The sequence below is a fragment of the Triturus cristatus genome, chromosome 8, assembly GCF_964204655.1.
Source record: "Triturus cristatus chromosome 8, aTriCri1.1, whole genome shotgun sequence".
Classification (NCBI taxonomy): Eukaryota; Metazoa; Chordata; class Amphibia; order Caudata; family Salamandridae; genus Triturus; species Triturus cristatus.
Window position 1 is genome coordinate 1,278,640,133 of NC_140591.1, and position 13,419 is coordinate 1,278,653,551.

Genomic DNA, 13,419 nt, shown 5'->3' on the forward strand with positions numbered 1-13,419 from the left:
CAGCCTGTCTGGCTCCTTGGCAGATGACACGTTTTTGGGGACTCAACATCAGCTTCTTAAAGTCCTTTTCCAGATACCAAATGTGATTTAGGTCCGGGGCATTTGAAGTTTTATGTTGGGGTTCTGCTTCTTTGGAAGTGGGCACTTCGCCCTTTCTTCTTTCTTCATGAAAGATGTCTGCCAAAGCAGGCATGATTCCAGAGCTGATTATCCACAACACCATTCATGGGAGTGACCAGAGTTCCCAACTGGATGTCAACTACAGTGATATGTGGATCAAAAGGTTAATACCAGACCCCCAGCCCTACTAGATATGATTTACTTATCAGACCCATTTCCCTTCTTGAGATGTGTCCAGGCCCCTTCCTTGTAATCTATCATTGAATCAAAGAGCAGTCTTTTACAAGTCTAAAGGGAGTCTTTTTGTTTTGTCGTTCTCTCCCCTCCCCCTCCCCAGGGTGTGTTCAACCCAGCTCACAGGAATGCAGCAATACACATTCTGTCTGGGGGGATTCCTCTCCTCCTCATGTCTTTACCAGGCACAGCCTGGGCTTCCCAAAATGGAACCCAGGGTCCTCTATACAATGTACCATTGCAGACACACTCACCCTGTGTACATTCATAGCACACATTCTGTTCAGCACCAATACCTCTATGCATTGTACCCTCACATGTTCACATTCATTCAGCACACACACACAGTCTGCACCCACTGTTCAGCACTGAAGCTTTTCTATATTCAACCAGGCTGTGCTACTTTAAAAAACACACACACACACACACACTCACTAAGTGCATCTTTACATCTCCTATGTAATATATTCCTCCCAGGCATACATACATCCGGTACATGTACTAACCACACAGTACTGTTTCTAGATAATATTGCTACCTCTGTACCATGCTATTTCCAGTTTCAAGGACTCAGTGGGGCAATACCACATGGGCCCTGGAAGTAACGGGCCATTTCCAGCGTGTCAATCCTCCTGCTTTCAGCTGGTGGGATTTGTGAACAGAGACACAAGTAAAGTTACCTTTTACAAGTGGCGTTACCTTGTACAAGTCCACACCTGGTCAACTCATAATCATACAGGATGGTACTTACAATGTAGCTAACCCTCTGTACCACTCACAATGAGGCCCTACATAAATAATTTGTCAGACAGTGGATTATTCATTCGGGAAGGGGGTACACTCGCAAACTGAATAAACAAACCCTAGCTAGGTCTCATCACAGCTCTATGAAAAACTCAGCTCAAACCAAGGTACAATTGTGAGATAATTTCAAGCAGAGTCACCAGTTTTAAAGTCCACAAAACATCTCAATAAGATTCCCAAACAATTTAGAAAATAGAGTAAAATGAATAAACAAACGGACACCAAAGCAATCAAAATCTGATGAGGAAACAGATATGTTTGAAGTTTTGAGACATAAACCCACTAGAAAATACAAAGTGCGAAGTGTCAGTTTGAGGTCAACATGGTCATAGGTGAGAATTCAGGCTGACAGCGAGGGAGCAGCGGTCAGCTACACCAAGTCAATCTGGGAGGTTAAAGTTTTATCCTCGGACTTAGTCTACTTTTTGGAACTCAAAGTTGTCCAGCGGGCGAGGTCAGATGCTGGAGAGGGTACATTGAATTCAGAAACACCACTGAATCCGTTGGCTTAAATGCCCAGCCTCTGAACAGGACAAACCTGAATTCCATAGCCACCAAGGCTGCTTCATCGCTGGGTTAAATTTGTTGTGCCACCCTTATCCAAAACTTTACCTTAGTTCTCAAAATCCACCAGCAGGATGGAGGCTATATCTGAGCAGGGCTCCACAAGGCCAAATACCTTTACCATGAGCTCCTAATGAACCTCTTTCGCTAGAGCAAAACACTCTGAACAGGTTGAATCTGTTTTTCTTGCCTGCCAAAAGTGCACCCTCTAGGCAAACAAATGCATTTTTTTGTTCGCAACTGTGCCCCTTCACATGTTTTGGGATGTTCTACGTCTTGCGCGTGGCGCAGTAGCAATTGTGGTGTTACAGCTGTACCAGTGCCAAACTTCTCGTTTACTTCAAATGAAACAGAACCTTACAAATGTCTAATAATGACATACAAGGCCCATTTTATATGAATAAGACAGTTTATAAAACTATTTTATATCTGAATAGAAATGAAGTAACGTTAAATTAAACAGATTAGATTTAAAGGAGCGTGCATAAGAACTTGTCTGCCATCGAATCAATATATGCAATTTGCTTTTATTCTTAAAAGTAATTGCAGTGTTGGACAGGCCTCACAGACGGCTTGCTCCCTCCCCGCACGACAGGGCCCGAACTCCGGCCCACCTGGCATATCCCCGCGACAAGCACCCGTACTCCGTCTCCCGACGGACCCTCTGCCCTCGGACCCCTACTCATCACGGGGTCCAGCCCCACCGGCTTCCCCGGCCGAGTCAAGCCGCCCTCTTGGGCCCTGCACCACGCGGCCGCATGGCCTCACCTCGACCCTAACCCCGGGCCTGGCCGGCCCCGACATCCCGGCACCACCATCCACCCAGGAGGTGAGCGGACCACTTGGCAGGTCAATGGGAGAACGAAGTGTCAAGGGCTCTCCCCCGCCAGGTGCCGATCGCCCCCAGCTCCCCCAGGCACTGGCTCCACCCCCTGCTGGGTGTCTGGACACCTTCATCCCGGACCCTCCGACCTCCAAGTGCGAGGGTCCGGACATCAAAGGGCACCAGCCCTATAACTGAGGCAGCTCCGGAGCAGGAAGGCAGTTGTATCCTGGAGTCGAGAGACACCGAGTGAACTCAACCTTGACGGTCTACTGGCGCTGCCGTAGCCGCTCTTGTGAACCATCGTCCTGCCTGCTGGCGCTGCCGCGGCCTTCTGCAACATTCATCTTCCTGGGACCTGCTGGCGCTGCCGCGGCCCGTTGTAACGTCCATCCTCACCGGGACCTGCTGGCGCTGCCGCGGCCTTCTGCAACCTTCATCTTCCTGGGACCTGCTGGCGCTGCCGCGGCCCGTTGTAACGACCATCCGCACCGGGACCTGCTGGCGCTGCCGCGGACCGTACATCTTCCGGGGACCTGCTGGCGCTGCCGCGGCCCGTTGTATCGACCACCCGCACCGGAACCTGCTGGCGCTGCCGCGGTCCGTACCACCTAACCACCAAGCTCGAGGATTGTGAGCTCATCATCATCTCATCCGAACTACCTGATTGGTAAATAGACTGTCCCGCTACCCCCTTCCCTACCTTGCGAGACTCTAATCGAGGGGACCCCTGAGTCCAGACCTCCTTGTACCACTCAACCGTATCTTAAATAAGTGCTTATAAAGAACACTGAACCTTATCCGTGTGTGATATCTGTCTGTGGGGGGGAAGTTACTTGTCTGTACGATCGCTGGAGACGGCTCTCCCCGGAGACCTCTCCCCCTGACCCCGGCCGGCCCTCCCGGTCCGTCTACCTTTTCTAACATTGGTGGCCAGCGGCGCGATCCGAATCAACGCGTAATCGTACAGAGAGTAGCTCACCCCACGACATAAGCACGATGTCGACCAAAGATAGCAGCTCCACCGAGAAATTCCAAATGGAGAAATTAGAAGAATACAACCACCGCGAACTGAGACAATTTTGCATAGAACTTGGCATTGCTACCACCGGCCTGAGTACCAAGGATGATCTAAAGCGCGCTCTTGAGTCATGGACAGAAACTGGGGTCACAGGGCCCTCCGACCAAAGCAGCGTCACACCAGACCAAAACAGCAGCACACCAGAGGGGAACGCCACGGCTCCCGAGGAGCGGGGAACGGGCCTCTCGCAAGAGGAGATCCGAGAAAGAGACAGAGTCAGATTACACGAGTTGGAGATGGCACGACTCAAGATGGATGGGGAACTCAAGTTAGCTGAACAGAAACTCAACCTCGAGCATATGCGGCTTCGAGAGGAATGAGAAGAAAAGCAGAGACAGAGAGAGCTGGAAGAGAAAAAAATAACGCTCGAGCACGAGCGCCGACTAGCGGAAATAGAACTGCGCAAACAGAATAAGGAACTGGGGGTGCCTGAGCGACCACACACCCCGGGGCCAAGTGAGAAAAAAGTTCACATCCCCAAGGATGTTGTCCGCGAATATGTCCGAGAAGACGACATACAACAGTGGTTTAAAGCCTATGAGATCGCAATGACCTCCCACCGGATCGACCGGAGTGATTGGGGAGCCGGACTTTGGGGGAGATTTATCAACGAGGGTCGCGATGCCCTGCTGCAGCTCCCCGATCACCAAATGTCGTCCTACGACCACATGAAGGCTGCCCTCCTCACCCGCTACGGCCTCACGCCCGAGATGTACCGCCAGAGGTTCAGAGATTGCACCCGGATCCCAGGTACAACTTGGGTAGAATACGTGAACTATTTCAGCCGGGCCTTCGAGGGTTGGATCAAGGGAAGTCAGGTCACCACCTACGAACAACTCTTCAACCTTATGGTATGGGAGCACCTGTCAAACAACTGTTTCGTCGAGCTCAGGCAGCACCTACTCGACAGTAAGCTGACTGACCCCCGGAGCTCGCCGCCGAAGCTGACCGGTGGGAAAGCACCCGAGTGGGCCGGAGAGGGCCACACGACCAGAACAGAAGCAACCAAGGCCAGCACCGTCCTCGGGGAGGAGGAGGGGGCCAGGGGCGAGGGAGAGACGCCTTACCAGCAACACCCGTGGCCAGCACCCCGCCTCCGGCCGGCCGGGGCAACCCCCCGTTGCGGCCTGGGTACCGAGCCAACGTCACGTGCCACCGGTGCCAGCGACTAGGCCACTACGCCAATGACCCGAACTGCCCGCTAAACCAAACACCCAAGCCCCGCCAGGTAGCTGCCGCTGCCCTAGGGGAAGAGCAATCATCGGAGGGACCCGAAGAGTACGAGCCGGCCCAGCAAGGGTGGGAACCGGCCGCCATGGTCCTGGCGTGCTTAGGGGGAAGAGACATGGTTCCGCGGGCTCCCCTACCCGCCAACACCAGAAAATACGGTCAGTGGGTGACCATTAATGGACAGAGAGCCGAGGCCTTGCGTGACACCGGCGCCAGCGTGACGGCCGTCCGCTGTCATCTGGTGAAGCCCGAGCAGATCCTGCCGAACATTCTCTGCCCCGTCCGCTCGGCAGATAACTCTGAGAGTATGTGTAAGATGGCCTGCGTCCCGTTTGAATGGGGAGGGGTCTCCGGCCTACTGAAGGTGACGGTCCGGGACGATGCCCCCGTGGACTGCCTCCTGGGGAATGACCTCGAGAGTTCCCCGTGGGCCACCGTCGAGAAAAGAGAGCACCTGGGGATGCTGGGCCTCCCGGACTGGGCCTGCATAACCACCCGATCCATGGCCGCCCGTGCCGCCCCCCGATCAGAAGAAACCGAATGGCCAGCACCTCCGCCCCCGGTTGCCCCCGTAGAGGACAACGGCGAGTCCGACCTCCCGGACCCGACTACCGAAGAAGACGCGCAACACCAGGACCTTCCGGATCTGGCTCAGTGGCGTCAAGAAGGGGGGCCCACCCAAGAACAGTTCCGCCAGGAACAAAAGACCTGTCCCTCCCTCGAGGGACTCCGCCAACAAGCCAGTACCCAAAACGCCGGGGACACCACCGGAACCCACTGGGTCTACTGGGATAACGACCTGCTCTACAGCGAGCAAAGAATCGCCGAGCTGGGGGCCGGTCGAGTTCTGGTGGTACCGCTCCGCTTCCGAGACTTTCTGCTCAACCTGGCCCACGATGTCCCCCTGGCTGGACACCTGGGCCAGGACAAAACGTACAGTCGCCTGGTGACCCACTTTTTCTGGCCGAAAATGAGGAATGACGTCCTGAACCACTGCCGATCTTGCCCCACATGCCAAGCCAGCGGGAAGAGTGGTCGGAAGCTGAAGGCCCCTGAAACCTCAAACTCTCCTAGCCTCCCAGATCTTTGTCTCGGCGGAGTGAAACGTTACATAGGTATGCCCTACACTTGCACTGCATAGTTTAGTTAAAAAGGTACATTTTTGCTAGAGAATAAAAATTCATGCAATCCTCTTGGCCTACAGTCTAAATTGCCTCCTGGTTACCATGCGATATTGATGCTTGGGCACCAAGTTAGTCATGTAGCCCACGTTTAGAAGTCAACTAATGCAGGTCCCACTGTTTAATGTATTTCCCGATGACAACTCTGATACCACTTGTGACATCACGTCCAATTTCATTAGTAATGTAGAACTGCGGAGTAAAAGTTGCTAAGCAACCAGAATATCCCAGCTTTTAAATTGAACTTCACTAAAAAAGTGTTTGAATTATTTGAACTGTCGTGTTCTATTCAGTTTTGCTTTGGTTGGTAATTAATAGGTAGCAAACTTCAAATTTTTGTTGCTGTCTCCTGATCCTGCATGAAAACTTTTATCTGCAAACTACTTGCAAACTTTCCTAACATTCTTTGACAAACACTTGATCTTCATAATTATATGACATTTACAGCATAATTAAATGTTTGTCTAGCCTCATAGTATGTTAGCATAACATTATTTCTTAGAAAATATTCTTAAAAAACGTACCTGAAAGTTCCATCTACAAATGCAATTAGGAGGATAAAAGCTAGGAAAATACGGGCTCAGTATTTTTCCCTGGAATCCATTCATTTCCTTCGTTTCTATCAAATCTCTGCATTCTAATCAAAGAAAAATACAGCTGTTTTCAACTTTATATTTATCTCTGATAATATCTTTAAATATCATAATTTGGGAATAACTCTGATTCACTATAAATTAAATTGCTCCTATAGGATACATAACAAATTATAAAATGTTCAAACAATTGAAAGACAAAACCACATTTTCAAAAATCCATAAATTAAAATGTGGTATAAATGAATTCATACATGTTCTAGATCAGTTCCTCCAAAACGTTTTAGAACCACGACCCAATTAAATGAACGACAACTTTTGCGACCTACCAAGCTTTCATGGACATGAGGCAGTCAGTTGTTAATGTTATTAAAGCATCGTGTGATGGCGCACTGTCATTTACAGAAGCAGATTTTCCATTGAAATGGCCACTATATTCGCGCAGAAATACAGTTTTGCTGATATACATAATTTTTTTATATTTCTTTATTTTTTATTATTTTTTAAAAATGTATATATAAAATAAAAAATAAAGAAATATAAAAAAATATAATGTATACAGGAATTGCGAATATTAAGAAACGCTAAAAGACGACAAATGTATGGTCCCTAAGTCTTTTTGAATGATGTGTTGTGTTTTTTTAATATATGTGTTGTTATTAAGGATAAATGTTTTGTATATGTCGCATTTAAGTATTCGTGTATTATTTTAAGAATTTGTATCTATGTCCGTCAGTTAAGTGATATGATTTTTTGTCTTATATATGTTTTATGTTATTTTGTCTGCAGCCCTGAAGAAGTTCTCTTGGCTTGTTGCCGAATTGAATGAAAGGTGTTGGCTGCCCTTTTGTGAAATCATATTTGGATTTGAAAATAAAGGATTTAAAGTAAATATATAAAAAGACTGAAAAGATTTTTTTGTTCAAGTGCACTGCTCTTTAAGAAATATAGTTTGAGAATCTGTCACCAGTGGCACCAAAGGGCAACAGGTGCCGAGAAGTGTGCACGAACCATTACTGTAATAGGACTACAGCACAGTTGTGAGGTGCTTTTCTACAAGTCCGTTGCCCAGTGTTTTTGGGATTTACTGATAAAACTATATTGCATCCCTCCAGGTGTCTAGTTTTCAGAAAATGTCTTGGCTTGGTAAGTTTCCGTAGAAGGCCGCTGAGCCTGGGACCAAAAATGCAGGTGCCCCCGTGCAAAACCAGTTCATTTTGTGATGGATAATTTTGATGTCTCCACAATACATTTTGGGACCTTCTCTGTCGCCAGCACCCACACAAGTGAGATAGCATTTTTTATTGGGAGACCTGAAGGAATGCTGGGCAGGAGGAAATCTGTGCTGGCCGGTGATCCCCCAACTTTCCCACACATAACTGTGAGGAAAATGTGACTTTGTAACTGAATTTGAGGTTTGCAGGGAATTATAGAAAAGAAAACGTTTGGGGATACACGCAAGCCACACTTCCCTGGACTCCCAAGGTATCCAGTTTTCAGAAATGTCTGGGTTTGGTAGGTTTCCCTAGATGGCTACCGAGATCGCCCCCCCCCCCCCCTTGCAAAACCAGGTCGTTTTGTGATAGATAATTTTGATGTCTCCACAATATGTTTTGGACCCTTCCCTGTCGCGGATACTTGGCCCACCCACACAAGTGAGGTAGCATTTTTATTAGGAGACCTGAGGGAATGCTGGGTGGTAAGAAATTTGTGCTGGCCTAGCGATCCCACAACTTTCCCACGCAGAAGTGTGAGGAAAATGTGATTTTTTAGCTAAATATTAGGTATGCAGGGAATTCTGGGTAAGAAAACGTTAGGGGATCCATGCAAGCCATACATCCCTCGACTCCCCTGGGTGTCTAGTTTTCAGAAATGTCAAGCTTTGGTAGGTTTTCCTAGATGGCCGCCAAGCGCGGGACCAAAAACTCAGGTGCCACCGTTGTAAAACCAGGTTGTTTCATGATAGAGATAATTTTGATGTTTCCACAATATGTTTTGGTCCCTTCCCTGTTACATGCGTTTGGCCCACCCACACAAGTGAGGTAGAATTTCTATTGGGAATGCTGAGTGGTAGGAAAGTTGTGCCGGCCCAGTGATCCCACAACTTTCCCACACAGAAATGTGAGGAGACAATATGTTTTTGTCAATTAATCAAATTTACAAGGGCTTCTGGGTAAGTAAACCTTACGGGATCCCACAAAGCGCACCACATATTATTCCCTTAGTGACCATTTTTCAAAAAGATGTGAGGGCAGAAGGTTTTCACTACAGAGAGAGTATGCATTGACGGTGAAAAGCAAAATAAACACCAAAACATTATTGCACACCCATCCACTAGTCAATCACAGGCCTACTGGTTGGATTTGGCACAAGGGTAAGTAAAGTGTTCATAAAAAAGACTTTAGTCACCAATGACTTTAGGAAATAAAATCCACAAAAGTCATTGTTAATAATTTCAACATTAGATCAAAGAACCACTGACTTACAGCTTGTGAGCTGTGAAGCCACGTCAAGGCACCAACCACTTTATAGTCCATTTACACGCCTTTCATGCGTCAGAAACAGGAAACCATTAACACTGCCAACAGCGGGCCCAACACAATACAACACTTATATTTACAAACAGTGCCATTTAAGGGCTCATCACTCTCATACAACAACAGGACTAACACACCAGTCACACCACCAAGCACCCAAACATCAGACAACTGCCAAACAAACCTCAAGCAAGTCAATACACATACTGGCTATCAGCCACCAACACACTACCAGTCCACACACACCACCAGTCAAGCGCCAGTCTACACACACTGCCCACCAAGTGCCAGTCCATGCACACTGCCAGACAAGCAACAGTCTAGGCACACCACCAACCAAGCGCCAGTCTATAAACACTGCCCGCCAAACACCCATCCACACACACTGCCAGTCGAACGTCAGTCCACACACACCACCAGCCAAATGCCAGTCCATGCACACCACCAGCCAAGTGCCAGCCCACATGCACCACCAGCCAAGTGCCAGTCCCCTTGCACCGCCAGCCAAACGTCAGTCCACACCCACTGCCAGCCAAGTATGACTGTACATGTGTCGCCAGCCAAATGCTAGTACACATAGGCCATCAGCCGGACTCCAGTTCACACACACACAGAAACGTTTCCTGGTGTCTAGTAGGTTTGTGTTCCCCTTGGGAGCAGATGGGCATAAAAAATATGGCCAATCTGCCTGGGGTGCAGAAAATAGGCAAAATATTGTCCCAATAAAGGGGAGTGACCCTTGTCCAACGGGCCACTCCCCAACATATAAATATAACACTCCCTGATGTCTAGGGGTTTCCTGCCCCCTTGGGGGCAGATGGGCCTAAGAATATGTCCTATCTGCCCCCAAGGGGAGCAGAAATGGCCAAAATATGTGGCCAAATAAAATGGGAGTGACCCTTGCCAAAGGGGCTACTCCCCTTATTGTGCAAACAATTATCCTTGGTGTCTAGTGGGTTTCTGCCCCCTTTGGGAGCAGATGGGCCTAAAAATATGGCTGATCTGCTCGAAAGGGGGGCAGAACCAGCTAAAAGAATTCCCCCCAAAAAGAGGGCACGACCCTTGCCTGAGGGGCCGCTCCCCCACATGCAAAAATACTTTTGCCCAGGTGTCTAGTGGGTTTCTGCCCCCTTCGGGGCAGATCGGCCTAAAACTTTAGCCGATCTACCCACAAGGGGGGTAGATAAGCCAAAATATTTGTGAGGAAAAAAGCGGCGCGACCCTTGCCTGAGGGGCCACTCCCTCACATATCAAAATACTTTTTCCTGGTGGCTAGTGGGTTTCTGACCCTCTTTGGGACAGATCAGTCTAAAATCTGGCTGATCTGCCCCAGGTGAGCAAAAACAGCCCAAACTTGACCCAAAATAAAGCAGAGCGACTCTTTACCAAGGGGCCGCTCCCCAAAGCCAAAGAAAGTTCTTGGTGGCCTAGTGGGTGCATTCCTGCTGCTCGATCAGTGACCCACCCACGATTGCACAGCAGGAATGCACTGCAAAGAGACACTAGGGAAAAGGAAAAACTCTTTCCTTCCCCCTGGTGCCTCTCAGCCTTCCCAGAGCCCTCAGTGGAGAAGTAAAACACTTACTTCTCCGATGCGCTTCCAGCGTGTCCCGGTATTTTTTTATGACATTGATGCATGCGGCCCTCGCCGACGCCATCAGATCGCTGAGGAGGGGGCCGGGGGAGGCTGTCAAAGCGATTTCGCTGCTATCCCCAGTGGGGGCCCGTAGATGGGTGGCACATTCCCACATGGGGGTGCGAGGACAGAACTGCTCCGTCCTCAGCACGCGCCCACCGTGATTGAGGACGGAACCGTTCCATCCTCAGCATGGAGCGGGTTAAGGAAAAGTAGCTGCATATTTTTTTATTTTAAAGATTTCTTTATTTAAAAACAATCACAGAAATGGCCATCAGGCCACCATCCCAGTGATGGCTGGGATGCCTAGTAGGTCACAAACTGTGACCTACCTCGTTAACATGCTTGAAGTAAGTTGATTTGCGATCCTCCGGGAATCACTATTTAAGACTTGCAAGTTTTCTTACACTTGGAATTGTGATTTCCTAATTGAGATTCGGTAAGAATCACAATTTGGAATCAGTAAGAATCATAATTTGGAAATAGCAATACCTACATTTTGTACATCTGGCCCAAGATATCATAATCCTTCCATCTGTTTGACCAGTAATCTATTTGCTGTGTCCCAACCCATGAAGGGAACAGAAGACATTTAAAAACTAATAATTAGAGACCAGTACAAGAACACTGTGTGCTAAATATGGTAAAGCAATTGATTCAAATACAATAAATCACTATATCACTATAAATATCTGCTGTTCACACTAAAGAAAACTTCCTTCCCTCACTGCACTTATGGCTTTCACTTCATCTGCAAAACGTTTTAAGAGCATAAAAATGCCCTATGGGTAGAGTTTGGTGGTACACCAAATGGCTGATCTTTTACATCTTGACGCCCAGGTGGCCAAGGAAGATGAAGGTGGGTGAGAGGGAGGGGAATTTCTCTCCTAGGGAATTACCATTTTACAGTTGCCCCTACAAAGGCAATAATGAAAAAACATCAAAAGAAAAATGAAAACTTCTAGCCTCTCACATGCAGAAAATGGGAGAGGGTGTAATGCTAAATAGTGATCTTGATGCTGGACAAGGGGAGATGACGGTGGCACTAGATACCATTCTAAAACTATTGACAAGGAGAAGAAATTACAGTAGCGGTGGAATTTCAACTTGAACACATGCAGGACAGTGACCAGAATGAAGTCCTCAAGAAGACGATGGATACTAAGATCAAAGTGGTGGTGTGCAGGGTAGAGTAGGGGTAACACTTTTGCTCGAATGTTGGATTGAAGTGCAGGAAAATTTGAAGAAGGCCTGAATATTAGGTTTCTAGGGTGTCAAGTTATCTCCCTGATAAAGGTAACACATAAGAAATGCAGATTTTCCTCAAATGACATTTGGCTTGCCCTAGTGTTGTTAGAGCGAGATGGTGAAAAGGGTTTCAAGATACCTCTGACATTAAAGCAGTGAGAGCCATTGTATTGATGCTTAAAGGAGGTGGCCACTTTAGGGCTGGACTTGCAAGTCCCCAAAAATCACATGCTACTTTTTCCGGATCTCAGCATTATACCCCACAGACATCAAGAACTCCAAGCAATATGTAAAGAATGTATAAGTCTGGGTGTATCATCCGCATTGTGGAGCCTCACATGCCCTAAGGCAAGTGTCATGTATTCTCAAAGACTGAGGCGGTATAGGCTTTTCTGGACAATGCAAAGAGGGTGGCGGGTGAGGTAACGCTTAGGCAATGTTGTTAAATATGCTTCATGACAAATCGTCCTGATTACATTCTCTCACCAGTAACATAGACCAGATGGAGACTGCTGTGGTCTATTGCTTTGTATTTGTCAATTTTAATCTGCATTCCACCCTCTTTCGCTTCCTGCGTACCCCCACCACTCAACCCTTGTGTTTCCCATCCTCTTCTCTCCACTCTCCTTTCCTATTTGTCCATTCTTGCCTTTCCATTGGAGACTGATAATATTTCTGTGCTCTTGGGTACATTTCTCTTTTCCTACAAAATGGGTAGAGTTTGTTCTATTTGGAAGACTTGTTGGTGGATATTTATAGCTGACTGTTTCTTTTGACAATGTTGTTTTTAATTTATTTTGTGCAATTGTTTTCTCGGCTTTCATGTCCATTCTTCTTGAACGTCAATATAAGTATTTACACATAAAATGCTCTGTGGTCATAGGCCATCATAAAAAAAAGTACTATAACAGTCTTCCTTCTCAGCTTTTTAAAAAATAGTTAAAACAGTAAAAAGCATTGGCAAAACCAAAGCCAAACAGTTACACAGAAATGTACTTACATGTGAAAGTATATCAAAGTTAGACATTTTGGCTTGACCAATGTTTGGGGATGGTAGTGGATATAGTGCTGGTAGTGGTGATGGCTGTGGTGTTGGTATGGTATTGATAGTGGATGTGGTGGCACTGGTAGTGATGGTGCCATGGGGTAGTGGTGTTGGTGTTACTGGTGATATTGGTGGTGGTGCTGGAATAAGTGGTGGTATTAGTGTTATTTGTTTTGTGATGGTGGTATTGGAAATGGTGGTAATGAGATATTGTCTGTGGAATCGGTTGTGGTACTGGTGAAGTTGGTAATGGTGGTAGTGGTATTGGAGAGGAAGGTGTTGGTGTTGATAATGGTTGATAATTAGTGCTATTGGTGGTGTTT

At 47.5% G+C, this 13,419-nt stretch overlaps 1 protein-coding gene across 1 annotated transcript in view; it reads right to left on the bottom strand.

Annotated features, from left to right (window-relative positions):
* TMPRSS7 (transmembrane serine protease 7) overlaps positions 1-13,419 on the bottom strand; it is a 559,080-nt gene that overhangs the window by 354,348 nt on the left and 191,313 nt on the right. Inside the window, exon 9 of the mRNA XM_085623815.1 lies at positions 6,562-6,674. Coding sequence (XP_085479941.1) covers positions 6,562-6,674 — 113 coding nt within the window. The remainder of the gene's footprint in view (positions 1-6,561; positions 6,675-13,419) is intronic.